The 20,942-nt window shown below is 35.0% G+C and overlaps 1 protein-coding gene across 7 annotated transcripts in view; it reads left to right on the top strand.

Moving 5' to 3' along the window:
* Window positions 1–20,942, top strand: part of Inpp4b (inositol polyphosphate-4-phosphatase type II B) — a 765,962-nt gene that overhangs the window by 536,073 nt on the left and 208,947 nt on the right. For all 7 annotated transcript variants that reach the window (XM_063260829.1, XM_063260831.1, XM_063260834.1 and 4 more), the window contains 2 exons: window positions 19,597–19,727; window positions 20,080–20,184. In XM_063260829.1, the coding sequence (XP_063116899.1) occupies window positions 19,597–19,727; window positions 20,080–20,184 (236 nt within the window). The remainder of the gene's footprint in view (window positions 1–19,596; window positions 19,728–20,079; window positions 20,185–20,942) is intronic.

Genomic DNA, 20,942 nt, shown 5'->3' on the forward strand with positions numbered 1-20,942 from the left:
ATTCTATATTCTACATCTACTCTCATGTCTGTAAGCCTCGCTGTGGTAGGAGAATTTGGTCCTCTGTGAGCATCACTGGCTGGCATCAAGCTTAATTCTCCATGCATGACAGAGATGTGTCATAAATGCATCTATTATTCATTTGCATGATGTTAAATAAAAACTCTGGCTACTAATTGGTTATATATTTAAACTCTGAAGGAAATACACTAACATATTAACCATGACTACATCTGAGTGGTAGACTTAGAATGGTAATTAGTCTCATAGCAATATAAAACTAACACACTAACCTTCATAAGTCACATAGAATACATCAACCAGCCACTGAATAGTAACTGGATTTCTTCTAGTTGAAGAAGTTTACTTTCAATATAAATATCAAAATATATTCAAAATTTATGTTCTCTGACAGGCTTGATATTTAAAATTTTAGATGACTCTCTTTAGGAAAGTTAGCAGTTTTAGAATTTCATGTTCTCCCAAATAAATATGTAAGTAAATGAGAATGAGCATACTATGTCTACACAGCATGAGGAGTAAAGGGACCCTTGATTTTGTGTAGCATCCTTTGGATGCCTAGCGATTTCTGTTACAGGATGACTGGTAACACCTAAAGTGACAGGGGTTCCACTTGTCCTCAGTTGATATTGTGGCATACTCTTGGTGTCCCCTTACTTTGGATCTTGAAGTACCTACCTTTGATAGTTTCTTGATCCTGATCGTATACATCTATCAAAACATAGTCATTTATAGCACCTTCACAGAGCTCAGTGAGATAGGCAGAACCCACTGGATTTCTGTTCATGGGGAGGGCAATGTTAAGGTATCTATCTTCTTTCTACCATCAGATCGCCAGTATGGCTTAGCTCCATGTTGATTAAGGTATCATTCTCAAGGCTATAGGGTATATAGTCCTATATATATTCCTGTATGCATTATTGAAAATTATAATATGCCTCACATATCATTTTATAACTTCATTTTCTATTATGAATATAATGTACTTTATATTTGTTTGTACTTTAATACTTGTTTCCCTAAATATGATTTATAAAAGTTACATAGTATTGTTTACTAAGGTACATATAAATTGTTGTATCTTATATAGACATTTGTTTATATATTTCATATTACACAAATAATTTAATCAGCAAAACATGTAAAAAACATGTTCATACATATCTTCATTAGTCACAAAGTTTGTAGATTAGACAGAGTGGGTGTATATTTTATGGCCTTAGTTTCATATTTCCTATATGCCTTCAGAAACTTTGTATCAGTATTTAGTTCTACTATTTATGAATATTAAAATTGAATTTTTGTTTTTGTTTATTTATATGGCTATTAGAGAACTTTACAAACTCATAATGCTCTGTGTGAAAAACAAGGTTTATATATTTTCCTTTTGATTTACAAGAGCAATTTGTATTCTAGTGTGTATTCTGTGACATACACATTTCAAATATTATGTCAAAATTTATTGTAAAGTTTTGTACATATTTCCTGATTTTTTTCACTTAGAAAATTTCTCTTTATTCTCTGATCTGTTTGATATAAAGATTTTCAAAGTCTTGTTTAATTTAAAATTTCAAATTTTATTTTCAGGAGTTTGTTAGCATATTGTAAAATGAAATGCTAAGTTATCTACAGTTCTGAAATTTAGCCAATTTTTATATCTGTCTCTCACCTCCTAATGAAACTTGTCAAGTTTCCAGGTTTCCCTTCTGCTTGTTAAAGCAATTAAGAAAATTAAACATTGATACAGCAACACAATTAATTTTAAAAAATCTGATAACTTTGGAATATTTTCTCTTAACATTGAGTAGGATAGTCCTGTCAAATTTTCTTGTATACATACAAATACACTTTTACAGTTTGCTTCCTCTGTTTCTTGAAAAAAATAACGTATTTACTTTTCATTGCTATTTTATAAGAAAATTGTTATGAATTTATCAGTTTTATTCTTATCTCAATCAGGTATCCTCATCTTTATCTTGTTCTTTTTAAATAGATTTATAATGGACTGCATGTTACTTTCATTTCTCTTTATTTGATTAAAAGATGAATAGTTTTTTGCTCTCTATTTGCTCTTCATATTTAGTGGCATGGATTCTTCTGTAGTCCAATGGCACTTAGGTGCTCTTATTTTCTAAATCCTGAAACTCCAGATGGTGTCTAGAAACTCATAACCCTCTATGTAACTGCATGCTGGATATCTTTACTTATATGTCTTGCAGTTAATAGACTTGTCCAAAGCATAACTCATCTCTCTTTTTGGAAACAAATGATTTTTCCTAGAATAGTGCCTCTTTCAGTAAGTAATAGTACCTGCTACCCATTTCAGTGCAGAAATAAAGAGTATCTCATTTTTATCTCACTTCTTTTGTTAGGATTCTACTCCTATTATCAATTTATATTTGAGTTCCAAAATTATCCCCAACCCATGCAATTGGTCCATCCATGCTCTACCATTCATTTCTAATCAGATCACCTCCCTGTCTTTCCCTTGGTACTTATACTAATGACTTTTCCGCTTACAATCTTTTTTTCTGTAATATTTATGACTCATATTGCAAACTTACACAATCGGATTGAAAATGCTTTTTAAAATGCAGATATGCATTGGGGAGTTTTGCTGAGATGGCTTTGCTCTTTAACCTTTTGCAAATTATAATACAGTTGTATGCTGGTGAGAGAAGAGGCAAATTTCTGGTTATGAAGTACTCCATATACCACTTTGTTTTTGAGAAGCTTCTTAAATTACTTCTTCATCACGATACATACAGGATTTTGTATTGTAAAGCAAAACATTTCTTCAGTGTAGCATAATGGAAAGATAAAAGGAAATGGCCATTTGTTTATAAGGAGAAATGTATTGGTAGCAACATGTTGAAAACTGTGTATCCATGTGTGTGGGGTGGGTACTTGCTTTTGTGTGCTTTGAGCTTTATAGCCTTTCAAACCTGCTTGGGTCAAGTACAGACAAGTTATGTATATCTTCCAAAACTACCAGCAATAGAAATTTTATTCTTTATTTTCATATTACCACTATTTTATGTATTTTCTCCCAATTTTTCACTATTTCAAAGTTTTGCAGTTCTCAGTCCACACTGAAGTATGTTCATTACTATACAAATAACAGGACCATAAAGCTTAAGCTCCATGCAGGATACAAATGCTACATTAAATCATGGTGCACATATGGGTATGATTAGCTGAGACTCTTATGGCCATACAATGTTGGCTTTCCCATTCCTATGTGATGAAGTAGTATTTGAAAACCTATCATTGTATGAAAAGATTAAAAGAGATGCCTAGAATTATTCCAGTGAAAACAATCCCTGTAACTAATAAAACACACAAGGAAAAAAGTAATTGTATTCATATCATAGTTTCACTTCTGGTTTTTTCTAGTTTCATTTCATTTCTACATATGATTTTCATAATTAATCTAAATAATAAGGAGTGGGAGAAACTATAGCATCTAGTGCTGGAAGTTTAGGAGACAAGATAAAAATATTTCACCAGCAATGTACTTAATGCCTGTCTTAAATTTCACAGAAGGCGTATATTTGTGTGTATTAGGCAGAAAAAACAATCTTCTGAACAACACATGAAAAAGACAAACCCAGTATTTTAGCTTGGAAACTGTAACAGTGTTTGGCACACATAAATTTGATACATACAATCATATCATCCTTTTCTTTGAGAGGATATACCTACTTTATGTTATGTGTAAACTAGATTTATAGTGATAAAGTATTTTATCAATGACAAATACATACACTTTTCATAATATTTCAAATATCCTGTATTATATATTTCAGAACTGTGACAAAGCTATCTACAGTTCTATTTATCTATTTACCCTAAATCTATTTTTCAAATATAATATATTGCCATATATGCAAAAAATCATTATGATTCTGTATAGTCACAACTTAGAAATCATAGTAGCTGTACAAAGAATGTGTTAGGATATATTTTATGTGTTTGCTTAAATATTTTCACATACCTGAGTTGGTTTTTCTAAGCAGTAAAGCTGTTCTGAGAAACAAAAGATAATTAATTTTCTCACCTTTTAACTTAAAGCATTTTGTGACTCTCGTTTCAACATGGTTCATTTTATTTTCGAAATTATAGTGGTTTGGAATGATTTATAACATGTGAAAATATGTTTTCAATTTTTAAAGTAAAGCCAGATACATTCAGGTAGATTTTATTTCAAAAACAGTCTCACTATGTAAGAGGATATAAGGGATGATTTTATTATAGTGCTTCATTCTATCCATTTAGCATGATTTGAATTTCTAAGATTAATTGATATACTTTTTCCAAAATATGCTTATCACCTAACAACTTTTTCTTTTCACTTGGTCTGCAAGGCAAGCACAATCTGGTGTCTACTTTAATTCACTAGCCTCATCCTGTGCCTTGTAGCATATGACTTTTGAGATGTCAGTTGACATTTCCATGCTTGCATAAGACAAAGACCATGAAAATATTTATTCATTTATTCATTGAGTAGAGGGAAAAGCCACATGGAGTCAGATACTTTGTCTAGATCTTGTATATATCAAATACTCCTCAAACTGATAAATGTCATAAATGTTTTCCTACTTTTCTCTTTCTGTTTCCTTCTGTCTCTCCCTCACTCCCTCTTCCTTTATCCCCTCCCCTACTCCCTTTCCCTCTATCCAAAACAAAGGCTGAAGTATCAAAATTGGCTCATACCTCAGTAATGTTATTTCTTCATGTAGTGTTGGTGCTCAATTAGAATACTATGCAGTGTGTTCTTTATCTGCAAAGTGCATTTCACCTACCAATCCCTGATACTGAGGGCAAATGCTGTGTGCCGTTGAGCTCACTGTTCTTGGTATCACTTCAAGAGAGGTCCTATAGAGGGATTAGTGTCATCAAGCTTAGAAATATGGTTATTTTTCTGTTTGGGCATGAAAATATCCCCACAGGATCAGATATGGCAAAGCACTATATCACAAACTATGCTTCACTCAGAAGCATCGTTTTCTGTTCTGTGAAGATTCATTTCAAATGACTGAGCATAGGCAAATATGTTGTAAAAGCAAAGAATTTGTATCATAATGGACCTGAAGTCAATCTGTGTCTGTCATTTGGTGCATACTTAAAAATTATTGAAAATTCTTATAAGACAACTGTATTAATTAAATACGCAATTATGTAGCTTAAGAGTTTGAGGTATGAGTGTATGTGCTTGGAAGGTGGTGTACAGTAATAGGTTTGAAATATGGTTCTGCAAACTGGCATAATCTGATGTCCTCTAACTTTCCATTTCTACTTTATTGTAGAAGGGTCTTGTAACATGTGCACATGACTAAGATAATTTGTTGATGACACATATTGGGTACATGAGCCTATATGCTTTTAATATGTAGAAACCCCTTGTTAACATTTATTTAAAGAATTTTTGAGAACAGCAAACACTTAGTACCTATTAGTTTGAAAGCTACAAAAGCTACTAATTTTATTATGTTTCATCCCAGCAGATTATAGTTTCTCAGACAAAAAACTGAGTCTATAATTTGTTTTAATCTCCTTCATTGTACTAATTTAGCACACCTAATAGAAAATTAGATTAGGCATCTCTTCTGTACACATTTTCTAGTTTGTTTGAAACTGGCATGTGATTTATTACTACTGGGCAAGCTTCATATTAGTTACACCTTTATGATTCTCTCTAACAAAAAAGGAAAACTTGTTAATTTTGTTGTTGAGATTCTTCCTGAAATTTAGCACAGCATGTGCTAAATATAATAAATAGTGTAATATATTTCTTGAGAACAAAATTGTTAGGTGAGAATGACATAACTTAGTAAGAAAATAGAAGGACGAAGGAGGGAAAATCAAGTCAGAAGATATTGTGGCTGCGTAACTAACTGTAATGGCTTTAATCTCGGTGCTGATGATGGTGGAAATAGAGGGGTGTGTGTGTGTGTGTGTGTGTGTGTGTGTGTGTGTGTGTGTTTGAAATATTCTAAAAGGAGCTAAACACAGAGAAACTTGGTGATGGATTGCATTTAAATATAAGAAGTAAAAGATAAAAGGTGACACAAACATTGTGGTCTTTGAAACTTCACAGGCAAGTATAATTCATTGGTGAATGAAATAGCAAGTAAGTAAAAGAAAACGGTACACATCCTTGGCACTTAGTTTAACCAGTTAGGACTGCACCATTCAATTCATATGGTAGGTAACCTTAGTTAAGTTTCTTGTGATTAGTAACTATCACATCAGACAGGAAAGATATAAAAGTTTCCAATATCATACAGTGTCTTATAGGACAGGTCCAATCTAGGATAATTAGATTCTGTGTCTATGATTTTAAAAAGAAAAGCCATAATAACATAAAACCCTCCTTTCTTCTGGTCCATTGGAATGTAATATGAACAATGGGAAGGCTGATATCAGTCTTGTCCTTTATTCTTGGACAAGTACAGGTTTGCTGTTTTATTTTGTTTTAGGTTTTCCCTGGGTTGGAAGTCTCAGGATACATGCTCTGTGCTGTGGTTCCTTGTTGAAGAGAGAGGATGGTGCTTTCTAGTTGAGAGTCCCTTTAGATGTAGTTTAAAGTATGGACTGAATCTCATGCTGAATTGTGCTCTACCTCTTCACCAAGCATGTGGCTGTAAGAGACAAAGCCTTTGAAGTGGGGCTTGTGTTAGCAAGAGACCATTGCAATGGCCCTAGCCCTATCTGGTGGGTATCCATAAGAAGAGATGGCATCTAGACACACAGGAAAAAGCAAGTGCCGTGCACACAGAGACCCACATGAGGACACAGCAAAGAAGGTTTCATCCAGAAGGAGAGGCCCAGAAGGAGCCATGCTTGATAAGACCTTGATTTTGGCCTCATAACTTCAGAACTCTGTATATATATATATATATATATATATATATATATATATATATATATAAATTCTATTGATTAATCCACTGGACTGATGGTATTTCATTTTGACAGGTCTAGAAAACTAATGCTGGCTCCAAAGACAATGTTTGGCTTGCTCTGCCACTAACACATGGGGTGGCCAAAGGAGAATTACTTAACTTCTCTAATGCCAGTTTCTGTGCTGTAACATGAAGATGCTAATAGTGTAACTATACCTTCTTTAGTGGGTTGTTACAAGTATTAAATGGCTGAATATTTGTCAAGTGTTCAGAGTAGTACATAGCATAGATTAAGCACTCCATAAATGTTTGTTAAATATGCAGAAAATAAATAAAATTTGCTATCGTAGATGGTTTTCCAAGGGTTGGATGACAAAGCCTGCTGAATGCCTGAGGAGAAGGTTCAGATCAGTTCTCTGTAGAAGTGGGTGGAACTTTTATGTAAAGAGTCCCTCTGATGAGAGGTACTAATCTTGTCCTCCTTTTCAAGCACACTTTCAAGAGGCAACAAGATTTACATTCCACCACCTGTGTGCAGAATTCTTACCAGTGATAGGGTATTAAACACGTCATCTCACTTCTCGGTTATGTTATTCGCCCGTGTCTACAGGAATACTGTTGAATAGAACTTGGAGGGATGATGAGGATGCTCTGTATTGCACCATCTCATATGTTAGCCATGTGGCTATGGAACACGTGAAATATATCTTGTGTCACCAAACTGTTTATTTTGTTTAGTCTACCTCTGGAACAATGAATTCTGAGGTTTGTCCTGAGAATAAACTGAAGAGAAAAACTCTATGCAAAATTAATTTGGAGGTTTTATGGTGCCTGCCAGCTAGCCAAACGTGATGTAAAACATCCAAGAAAAGGCATAATTAATGTATGTAGATTCAGGAGGAACCTTTATACTCTGCACTGTTCCACTGCTTTTTACATGAGTGGGGTGCTGAGCTTTAAAGTATTAAAAAATAATTGAAGTCTACAGTGCATAATTTTAAAATAAACTAGCAAGAATAAGCAAGATGTTATTTAGAAGTAAACACCATCCCACCTTTATCAGGAATACTAAATAGACTCAGGCTGAAATAACACTTATATTTCTCATTTTTTTCTAATGCAGTTACCTGAAATGAAATTATGTAATCTAGCTGTTTATCTGACAAATAGATTCTGAGATTACAACTAAATCCTGTAATAACTGAATTCCCATTCATAGCCTTTGCATATAAATTGAAATTTTATTTCAATAATAGTTCAAGAACCACTTATTTTAATGTCAAGTAAAAATCAGAGTGGATGACCACTCAGAAAATTCTGTCATTTTTCAGTGAAATGATGGCTCATAGATGGCAATACTGACTGCATTGTCATTTATATAAATGCATTTTACAAAATAATCCTGTAATTTATGGATGTAATTTCTATTTCTAAATTAGTTAAAATGCAGACATTTTGAATTGTGAGGCAAAAATATTGTAGAAGCTGACACTGGGTTGAACATCGCTCGGTTTTATGGTGCCACCCAACCACTTTATGAAATTGAAGCCACCTGCAGGTCACTGATGTGGTCTGTTCTTCACTGACTCTTTAGAATTTATTTTATTCCTAGTAGATATATTTTTATGACTTCTTTTGGATTTGATTTAAGGTCTAATTTTGCCTAATGAATGAAAGCAGTTGGGCTATTGAATTTTCCACCTGTGCACACCCATGTGTAGTTTTACTATGTGACACCTTCCAAGATGCTCTACTTAAATCGTGCAACTGTTTTCATTCTACAAAGTACATGATGGAGCTAATTGTAGAAAAACATTTCTATTTACTTCAGTAATAACAATCTCAAATAACATTTTAATGTCTTTCTTACTCAGCCATATTCTTTGGTACATAAATTCAGGCGATTTGGCTCTACCACATTGTTGTAAATGAATTAATTCTTATTTCCAGATAGCCTTTATTATAAGAATGAGTCTTCATAATTGCAGGGAATTTTTAATTTATGTATCCAGGTCTTCAAAGCTTACTGTTCTTTGTTCATCTTTCTAATAAAACAAGTGCTCACATGTATAGTTTTAGTCTAAGAACTAGAGAATTTCTTGTGTTTTCCTTTAGACAAAGTGGACATCTCTGTAGTTGGTTTTCCTTCGAAGAAGTCAAGAGAGTTTGTGAAATGGAGTAGGAAGAATTAAAGTCCACAGAAGAGTTTAAAGTGTATGTCAGATTTCTCTTGCCCGTTCTCTTCCCACTACAACCAGCCTACCTCTCCCCACCCTGGCTTCTTGGGTACCAACAAGAGAGAAATCTGCATGGAGTCCCTTCCTAGTCACCATGTTAGTCAGGGTTCCCCCTGACTATACGATTATAGAACCTGTAGGGGCCTCCATTTTGCAGGTTGCTTGGCTAGCTAGAGGCACAGGAGAGCCGATAGCATAGTTCCAGAGCAAGCCTAAAGGCAGGAGCATCAGAGGGCATCGGCCAGCAGGCCTCAGAAAAGCCCAAGGTTCCAGTTTGAGTCTGAAGGCAGACAAACAGCCACAGCTCCTGTTTGAAGACAGACAGGAGAATTGGGGGTGAGCCAGCCTTTTGGTTCAATTCAGCCTTTTATGTGCTTGCATGAGCCCCACCCCACCCCACTCCACTGGAGATCCATTCTTAGACTCCGAGCACCTTTGTCCCACTCTGCAGTCCCCTGCCCCTTTACACATGGAATCAGGCTTGAAGACTATACAGGCTTTAAGCAAAACTAAAACTTTTCCCATTTTAACTATTTTCTATTTTGTCAGTCTTACACCTTGTTCTGTTTATTTCTGCTGCAGCAATTTTTCCCCCCACAAAGGTACATACACAATTCTGGCTTAAATAAAATAGACACATTGGTGGGGGTGCACAGTGAGAGAAGAGGCTGATGCCCGTCCATTATTGTTGTCCTGATTTCCTCAATCCCCTCACCAACCCCTAGAGCCACAGGCAGCCCAAGGATGTAAAGAGCAAAACTGAAAATCTATCTCATTGTTTAATGCTCCTGCCAATGTTTTATGCACACTAGGCCAAATATTTAAAGTGGGTTTGGTTATTTTTCTTTTGAGTCTTCTGTGACTCATTCTTTCAATTATTTCTATCAATTATTTTTAAAGCTTACTTTCTCTTCATGTTATTCAGTGGCTTCTGTTTCCAACACATTGCACAAGTAGTAGGGGGCACCAAGCTATGGCTGATTCAGAGGATTGTACTGACCTCTGTGAACCTGGGCTTTTTCTGAAAGGGCAAGGGTATGTATTTTTGAAATATTTAAACAAGGTAAGGAAAAACAAACCATACAGACAGAAGGTACTTCATGAGGTTCTATCTAGAGATCAATATGAATATTTCATGAAGTATCAAGAATGTCATACTTTGTGGTTGGAATGCCAAGATCCATAAAGCACTAGATATTTCTTAAGGAAGACTTAGCCTCAGATGTTATACCCTTTGGAGATTTATTTTGAATTATTTGCCTTTTATTATTGTCGGTAACAAAGAGAAATGGGAAGATTGCAGTAAGTGACAAAAGCTTTCTATGTAAAGAGCTGAAGCTTATTAATATTTTAATGTTCCACCTTTTCTTCTCAACCTATTTTTCTACCTGTTGGTCTCCTGGAGAGTGAGGAGGCATTGTACACAGTTTGGAATTTTTTTTTTTTTTTTTTACATAGAACCTTAACGAGAATAAAGAAATGAACTCATGAGATCATATATAGAAGGATGATGGATTTTCCAAAGAGAATTATTTTGTTGTCAATGTTGCAAAGTCACAATTAAAAGAAAGAAAGATTTTGAAGAGGTGTTGCTACTATAAGTAAAATGAGAATCTTTATAGAGGTTAAATATTATTTTAAAAGTATTTTCCTATAATTAAAATGTATTTAGACAGTTTACCTCCTTTACCAGAAATGCAAATATTCAGTAGAAAGATTAAAACCAGATTGCAGTTTGTACCACGAGACAGTATAGACTACACTAGTAATACTGGAGAATGTTATGTGCTTCTCTTTTCAAGAATATAACTTACCACGCACTACTAAAATGTGGAAAACTCAAAATGTCCCATGATGTAATTTACCCTTTGTTTCAGCTGTGGTTTTTAAAGTAACAGGCATGATCAAAATATGATGATACATTTTAAAATACAGTAAAGATCCATTTCCATGAACCCTCTTCCATGCACTGTCCCTCACTGGGAACACACGTCACATCATTCTTGCCTTTTTTCGCTAGTGTCTTCATGAGGTATGGTGAAATGCTGCTGCCACATGCCATCCGACAGAAAGCAAGCTCATAAAACATTACAGTGTCTTCCCTCCCTCACTCCCCAGATGTGGCACTGCGTGGCTTCTGGCTCTTCTCAAGGCCAAATGACTGTGAAAAGTACATGTTTTTAATTGATTCAGGGTGGAGAAGAAGCTACAACAGGGCAACTGAGGACTCTCACAAAATACAACTTCCAGAATTGCATCAGTAAGGGGCAAGAAGGATGAAAGCAGTGTTTTCAATGCTAGGAGACAGTGTATTGCCAGGTATTAATGGCAGTCTGTTTTTTACTGTAATGTTTTTTTTTTTTAATTTAAATACCACCTCTTCTATGTTGACAAAATGACAAGTAATTGGGAAAAGAATGTATCTCATATGTATATATATTGAAAATACACTTTTAATCTATGTACATAAATGAGGTGGTATGCTTATGACCTGAATAATATTAAGATTTTTATCTATTGCCTAAATATATGTGTGTGTGTGTATATATATATATATATATATATATATATATATAGTACACATACCCATATATTATTACATGTACATATATATTATATACATGTATATGATAAGCAATATATACATGTCTATTATATACATGTATATGATAAGTGGTGAAACAGTGGGGCCCACTTAAGAGAGATGTTGCAAATGATCTGTAGTGTGTTGCAAGCCTTTGTCTATGTGACTAAGGAGACCCAATGGAGGTGCAGATACCTATGGCAACAAACAAGGCTGCCATGTGGAGACTTTATAGAACCAATAAGAAAGTTTCAGAGCAGACCTGTGGGATTGTGTATTGCACCAGGGACTCCTGCATCAGGTACTGATGTAATACTGGGTTGTACTGAATACTGAACTCTTGATGATGGGGCACAAAATGACTCTTTTACTAGATGGGTCCATTGTTGACTTGACCCACCCATTATGTGACCGATGTGAGTGATGTCCTTTAACTCAAACAGATCCAAAAGTGTGAGCATTAATCAGGAAGAGGTGTTCAACGGTCTTGTGCCACCCACTTTATTGAACAGAGTTTTTTCTCAACATACATCTGTATAATGCTGGGGATTCTTCTCAGAAAACTCAGAGGAAGAAAGATCTCAAACTGCATAAAGATGAATCAGCCTGGCATGGTGGGTGGACTTTAAGTTCAGTAGAGAAGGAAATGTGCCCAATGGCCAGATTGATAAACAGTGGGCCGTGAAGAGAGTACGAGAGTAATACATTCACTGCCCTGAGGACACGAGGCTTCTGAAAGACTGGGCTGAGCAAAGAGACAAATACCAGCACTGTTCTCATCCGGATGTGGATGGCCTTGCAGCAGCGCAGCAAGGGCAAGAAACTAAAGGGCTTAATCTTTCAGGACTGATCTCTGCAGCTCCCCACCAGGGAGAAGCTCAGAGTAGCTGAAGTGTTGGCAGGGCGTGAGGAAAATCTGGAGTGTGAGTGTGAGGTTGGTGAGGAGTACCCCGTATGGACTCCCAAATCTGCTGCAGCGGTGGATATTGTGCCTTTTTTGTTTTGTTTGTTTTTACATTTGGTAGGTCTTTAAGGAGCTGTACCTGACCACCTTTTTTCCTCCAAACATAAAATTTTATTTGTAGATCATTTCTGTGTAAAAATGTATCACATTATTGAGATTTTTTGAAATATGAATTTTAAAGGAAACCTAAAACTTTAGTCTTAAAATTATTTAATTTGTATTTACAATGTAGATATTTCAATAAGCTAAAAAATCATTTCTTTTGGGTTTTTACTGTATACTTCATAGTAATTTCAGCACATTCTTTGAACGTATTTTATATTCTTCATTGCCCTGTATCAGGAATTGACCTTAAATGAAGTTAAAAGTTGAAATTTTAGAATTCGACAATAGAAGTCACAAAGAATGCATCTACAATGCAAATAGTGTGACATTATATACTTGACATGAGGAAGATTTTGTACTAATAGATGCTACACAGAAAATCAATTTCCCAGTTTATAGATTGCAATAGAAAACTGTCCTTATATTGAAGTTTATTATGTCACACTTTACATATTCTTTCTTAAAATTTTATTTTATTGGTACATCTTTGCAGCGCATGTGGTTTGCAGTCATCCTGGAGAATGGTTCCAGGCCCATACTACAGTTTGTGGGTTTTTTTTATAATCCCTTTCCCCTTCATCCCCGCTCCCTCTTTCCTCTTTCAGTTTCCCTATCACAGTTTTCATTCTTGTTAGTATTATTAACCTTACCTCATATTTTGGCGTATCATATGTACCTTAACTGAGGCTGTTATGTTCCTGTATGTGGCATACTTTTATTAAAAACTATTTCCCCCACCTCATGCCTCATCTTTGTTTCCTTGGACCACTTCTTTATTGCAAGAGATCCATTTCCTTATCCACTTTTATCCATCCTTTACTATTCTCTTTGGTTTTACTTTGCATCACTGAAATGAGAAATATCAAACAAGATTTAAGTGTGTACGTCTGGTTTATTTCACTCAACATTATATCCAGGTGCAACCATTTTCGTACAAATGTTTTAAATTTGTCATTCGTTACAGTTAAGTAGTATTTCACTATATATAGATACCACAGTTTTCTTTATTCATTCATCTGTTGATGAATATAGAAGCTGCTTTCGGATTTAAGCTTTTACGGATTGTGCTGCTATGAACATTGCTATGCATGTATTGCTATAGTGTCATATCTTAAACTCTTTTGGGAAAGTTTCTAGAAGGGGAATAGCCAAGCAATATTGAATTTCTAACTTCAGTTCTTGGAGAAGTCTCTATACTGTTTCCATAATGGGTGCACTACTTTATGTCTCTTCCTACAATGAATGGGGATTCCTTTTTCACCACAGCCTCATCAGCATTTGTGTTGTTTGATTTCTTACTGGTTGCTATTCTTCCTGAAGAAAGATGGAATCTTAGAGTTGTTTTAATTTACATTTCTCTAATGGACAGAGATTTTGCATATTTTCTTATATATTTGTTGACTATTTGTATTTCTTCCTCTGTGAATTGTCTCTTTATTTCTCTTTCTCAAATATTGACTGTGCCTTTAATTTTAGGTTATGTATTATTTTTCGTTATTTTATGTTGTAGGTATTAGTCCTGTGTCTGAGAAGTGGTTGGCAGTCTTTTTCCCCCAGGTTATCTCTTCACTCTACTGATTGATTCTTTAGCTGTACACAAGTTTTTTAGTCTGATATAATCTCATTTGGTGACTCTTGCTGTTATTTGTTGAGGAACTAAAGTCCTGTTTAGAAAATCCTTTCCTATGTCTACTCTGTATTTCTCTTTTAATGTTTAAATCTTTAATCCATTTTGATTTTCATTTAGTAGAGTATCTGGTGGGAGATAAAGTTTCAATCTTCTGCAAATAAATAACCACTTTTCCCAGCACCACTTGTGGGATAGGCTGTCTTTCCTAGATCAGATAGCTGTAGATGTCTGGGGAAGTTTCTGTGTCCTGTGTTCTGTTCCACTGATCCAAGTGTCTATTTTATTCCAATACCATGGTGTTCATATCACTATTACTTTGTAATGTAGCTTCAAGTAAGGCATTGCTGTGTCTCTTGCTTTGCTCTTGTTGCCCAAGCTTACTTTATTAGAGGCAACAGGAGTGACTGTGAGGCAGCTAAGTATGGCAAATTAAAAACCCAAGAGGAGGAGATTATATGTTTCAATAAAGAAATACGTTAATAGTATTGCTTTTGGGTTTGAGGTAAATAGGGAGATAAAACAAGGAAGAGCAACTAGATACCTGCTAGATCAGAGTCCATGAGAGGAAAAAAAAAAAAAAAATATATATATATATATATATATATATATATATATATATATGAAAGCCTAATAAACAGAAGAAACCATAAGAGAATATAATTCCACAGCATTAAATTAGTCAGATACCAAAACTCAAATCTATGTGATATTGAATGGGAACACATTAAATATTCCAATGAGACTGCATACGTGAGTCCAAAATACTTTCTTTGCTAACATCTAAGTGCTGATGCCCCAGTAACTGCTCTAATTCCTCCATTAAAACACAGAACCTGACTCAGACTCAGAATTTCTTTCCAGAAGGCTATAGGCATTCTTGTAGATTCTGATCTGGTCTGAATTCTTGGGTTAGAAACTGTTACTGTCCTGCTTACTGAGCGTATAGTGGAAATGGCAGAAATATTCACTGGCATGAAATTGTCCATGGAATCAGGAGTATTCTTATGCATTTAAATCAGCTATAGTACTAACAAACTAATCAGTGACAGTGGTATCATTCAGAGTAAGTTAAGAAATAATTTACTATGAGGCTGAATTTTGGATCTCTCTTAAGCCTAGAGAAAAATACTCCATGGTAATGATGTTAGCGTCATAACATTCCAAATATTGAACTACAGTTAGTATGCACTAAATTTGATAGCTATGTGCCTTCTAATGGTAAAGAAAAGGTTTCAAGAGTAATTTTATAGAATCAATTATCTAATACCCAGGGAGTTGGGAACTGGATAATATTAGAGAGGGGGAAAGTATTTTTAAAAATTGGATATTTTATTTTTTAAAATCTTGTGCTATGTGGTAGGGAAGTAGGAAGAAAGAGGGGACAAAGGATCCTAATGGTGGGAGAGGTATGTTATGTATTTAAATGGGGACATTGGGGAAAAGTGGGAACAAAATTGGCAGTGATAAAGGGAAGAGAAATGATTCTATAACTACATCAATATTAGATAAAAAGTTAAAGGGGGCAAATGAGAAAAGACAGGAGAAAGAAAATAAAGATGGAGAAACAAGTCAAGCAGAAAGATACTGATAAATGCAGAAGGAGTAGAAAGGGGCCAGGGAGGGTTCCCTTACTCTCTATAAACTATACTGGAAGAAAACGGCTGAGGAAGAGAAGCTGACACACACAAACCTACACACTCATAATAGAAAAAAACATAAAACAATGGAATAAAATGGGAGGAAAATGAACAGAAAGACGGAAATAGAAAATAAATAAATACTCTTTATTGCTTTAGCCAAAACGCTCTTTCGACAGTGTAAGAGTAAGGAAGTGAGCACAAGCAGGACATATCTCTGTTTACGCCGGGGTGTCAGTCTGCCCAGAATGGTGCCATTGGCAGACATCCTCATGCACTGGGACATGGTGCCAATAGGACCTCCCACTACTGAGTAATTCAGGTTAAATTTGCCCTCTACCTGCAGGATCTGGTCCGGGTGCACCATCTCTAGCCCCTCTGGAGGACTCCCTCCAGGCTGTCTCCTGGGGCTGTCTTTCCCTCATCCACTCTGGGAATTTGACTGTGAAATACAGAATATGGTAAGAGGCTGCTCAGGGATCCAATTCAGATATTGAGACTTCTCTATAAAGGCGCAGCTGCCAGCTCTCCTTCCTCCCTGTGGCAGTGAGAGCTGTACCAGGCTGGCTCCCAGCTGTTGACTGTAGAAGACCCCCCAGGAAGCAGTATTCTGTATTTTCCTTGCTGGTTCCAGCTGTTACTGACTCAGTCCCAAGGCCATTCTTTGACTTTCTCTGGGAGAAAGCTTTCAGTTTCACTTTGTGCCATGGATGGCAGCTGGCCAAGGGCTCTTTGACTGTGTGATTTGCAAGCTATCTCCTCTCTCCTCTGTTTCTGTATCATTTAAATATCTCTCTCTCTCTCTCTCTCTCTCTCTCTCTCTCTCTCTCTGTCTCTCTCTGTCTGTCTCTTTCTGTCTGTCTGTCTCTCTCTCTGTCTCTCTCTCTGTCTCTCTCTCTTCCCTTGTGACCTCCTCACATTTTGCTAACTCACTAAGCTACTGTTTTCACGCTCCTAGATGCTTTCTTTGCTCTGGAAAGGCTGTGTTGCTTTACTTGCTGGTCTGCCATTTTCCCAACCTGGCCACCAATTTGAAGTATTGTTCTTGAACTGCCCTCTTAGGAACATATGAGGGATAGCGTTTAATTTCCTACTGGATTGTAAGAATATGATTCAAATACATCTGTTTGTTTAAGGAGTTGCACAAGTCCTGGGCCCACTTTATGTGCTCTTCTGTACTGGCTCAAACCAAAGATGACATCATGTTTTTGACCACTAGCTCAGTGGTCAGACTTATCTATTACCATCAGTCACCCTGTCTTCTCACATCAGCCACCCTTAAGATGAAGACCAGACTGTACATCCACAATGGCACCTGCCACAGTAGGACCCTAATCTTTCTGGCCACTAACTTAGCCAAATAGAGGCAGCAAAGTTCCATTATCATAGGGCGACTGCTTTCCCAGTACAGTTTACAAACTGGAAGTACATAAGGTTAATATAATGTGGGATAAATATTTACCAATGAAATATAAACTGTGGCATGGAACTGGACACAAGTATCTCTGTCTTCCCCTAGCAGGCTATTCCAAGTTTAAAGGTTTCATGTTTATTCACATTGCCAAACCAGCCATGTTTCACCCAACTCTAGCTTTCGCCGTGTGATTTCCCTATTGTTGCCACAAGATTGCGAAAGAAACTGAATTAAAATCTAGTTTTTTAACTCATGATTTTTGTTTGCTGAGTGGCAAACTATGGTTAACAATTAATATCCCTAGGGTTCGTATTGAAGTTTCTAATTTTGTAAACTTCTTAACTATTTTTAATATACTATTTAAAAAATAAAACTTAGAGCAACTTTTACTCTTCTCCATTTTGTCTTACAACTTTTTTCAGTACTCTGATTTTCCTCTGTGGTTCCCTATTTGAACTTTTCTCAATATAGGGATGGCATGTAGGTGCTGTCCCCACATTGTAACACAGCGTAACCATTTACAGTGCCATCTTATAGCAAAGCAGATCCTTCTGTTATATACACAAATTGTGGCATTTTGGCAGACTGTGATAAATTTTGAATAACAGCTTACAGCCTTAAATCACTTATCACAGAATACTGAACTTTTCTGACCATGCATCCATTAGAGAGGTCAGGACTTCAATATTACCTTCAATATCACCTTTCCCTTTTTAACCATTCTCTCTAATAAGGAATTAGGTATGAAAAAAATTATATACTCATAGTACATCTATTAATATTGAGCAGGAAGGCTCTGCTGATATTTCCACTGCAAGCAAAGCTTAAAACTTTACCTATTAAATTGGTATATCACTCATGCTATCTGTTTAAAATTTGAGTTAATTTTCCACGTTCTTCTAGACATGGATACATGAAGCTTGTGGGATTGTTTACTATGCTTGCAATTGTTTGGTCTCCAATTGAAATATCCTCCATTTGAGTGGAGAGAAGCTTACTCTCCAAATTTTCAAATTTTCCTCTACTTCTCCTTTGGTCATGAATGCCCTTTACTCTCTCATTACCCACTGATTGTGTCATGAAAGCTAATCTTTTGGAATATTACAAATGATATTCATATTCATAAAGACTATTAAGATGTAAGATGAAAGTTGGAGCAATACCACATCGCATTCCCCTTGAAACAAAACAATGACAGGTACAAACATTAAAAAGCAAATCACATTTTTGCACATCATCCATTATGTTTGCATTTAACAGGTTGTTAAAGGTTCTACATCTTCTGAATTTATTAGATTGGTATTTAGCATGTTCTATGTCCAAAATACCAAAGAAGTTTCCTTATTGCTGGTTAAATTAGCCTCATGAAAATATTGTTGGTAAAAGGTTAAAGAAATGAGTAAGACATCTAACCAAGCAGCATATTAGACCATTTGGCACTATAATTTTGGAAACGCATTCTGATGATTTAAATGAACTCAGCTAAAGGGTAGACATTTAGATAAAAGTTAATAATTAAAGCTTAAATGGCATGATTAGCTCTTCTTTTCAATGAAAAGGGGACAATAAATATGCATAAGGTCTTTACACTATTCTTCTGGGAAAATTAATGCCAATGAAACCATACCTTATAATATTTATTATTCAAAATTTAAAATATTACAGCTACATTATATATAAACTAGGTCACCTGAGTGTTTTATGTTCTTTCAGACATAGCAATAACTGTTCTCATAGTCTTTGAATTTGGATCATTGAAGGTTAGAATTTAATTATCTTTATTTTAATGTTTGTATTTGCTTTTAATTGATAGAGTAATAAATAAAGAATGTTTCTCTATATTAAAAATAGTAAGTTCGCATCTCTACAAAAATTTTATCAAAGAATTTAACCTTTCCTCCCCTTTGTTATAATGTTTTTTAAGGTTTGTATAATCTAAAATACATGTATTTTCTCTTGTGTTTTATTTTAAGTAATCAACACATAACTTTTCTGAGAAAAATATTGAAAAATGTTATTAGTGCTATAGCCCTGATTGAAGTTCTGTATCTACAGATTTATGATCAAATAGTTTTTCCCCTTTTTTGTATTAACAGAAACCAGGAGTTAAAAGAACTTGGTGAACTTTCTCCGCACTGGGACAATCTAAGGAAAAATGTCCTGACTCACTGTGATCAAATGGTGAACATGTACCAAGACATTCTGAGCGAACTTATCAAGGAGACAGGTGGGAAGTCAACAGCTTTACTCCTTTAAACTGACCTGCATTTCACATATGCCATACAGAACAATAACAAAGGCTTTTTTATGGAGTTAGGAAGGTCAAAGATTTCTGTAAAAGTTATTTCTAGCTCTATTATCTGGGAATCTAAGGTTATAAAAAAGGTGCCATTTTATCTTACAATATTATTATAAGAATAGTTAAAATATTTTAATAATTGAATTTCTGAGGAAATCCATACATGCAAATTGTGTTTATTTCTGAAGTTCTTGTAACATTTTTTGTTACACGTATCTGTCAACATGTACCTTTTAAAATTTATTTATTTATCAATAATACTTCATTTTGTTTCTTCTAGGGTCCTCTTTCAAATCCAGCAGCAGCAAAGGAGATAAAACCTTAGAATTTGTTCCTGTAAATCTACACCTACAAAGAATGCATGTGCATAGCCCTCACTTGAAAGGTATTATATATATATATATATATATATATATATATATATATATTCTTTTGTAAATGAATAATTATCTTGCAATGCATACTTTAAAAAGCTTGACTATTGCCAGAATTTAAAAGTTTAAGAGTTATATAGGGATGAAGATAAAACCTAAATATAACAAAAGAAATTTTGATATGTTTGAGTTTGGATTTCTGGGCCATATTCTGTGACTCTGATACCTGAACTGAGTAGAAATAAAAATGCACAAAGAACGTTTAAGCTCTCTCTGATAATATTCATCCTAAGTAGTAGTTGGTAATTGTGCTATTGTTTGAATCAGAAATGAGAGAGAGACAGACAGCACTTGGTTTCTACCTGTCTTTTTAAACCATAGCCCCAGTATGTGTTAACATGCCATTTTTCTTAAAGATGTCTACCAACAGTAACATTCTTTCTCATTGCAGCAAGTCATTGTAATAAGATTACATAGGTAGGAAGTGGCAGAATCTTTTAATATACTTGTTTTATCAAGGAAAAAAGCTAATATTAAAAACCTTTATGTAATAGTAAAATGTTTATGCATTGAGGAGAAGTGTATCTAAGAGAAGAGGGAGTGGAATTGCAGCTGGGCCACCATTTATATGTCACCTCAGTCTGTCCCGCAATTATTTCAAGTCAAGTTGTCCTCGTTTCTGATCAAGAGAGGCATGTAATGGATCTCTTAGTTTTATCAAAACTATTATTCAAATAAGACCATACTGAAAGACAGTGCAGTCTTGTTA

The sequence above is a fragment of the Cavia porcellus genome, unplaced genomic scaffold, assembly GCF_034190915.1.
Source record: "Cavia porcellus strain 051 isolate PalLab524CR breed Dunkin Hartley unplaced genomic scaffold, mCavPor4.1 scaffold_14, whole genome shotgun sequence".
NCBI lineage: Eukaryota > Metazoa > Chordata > Mammalia > Rodentia > Caviidae > Cavia > Cavia porcellus.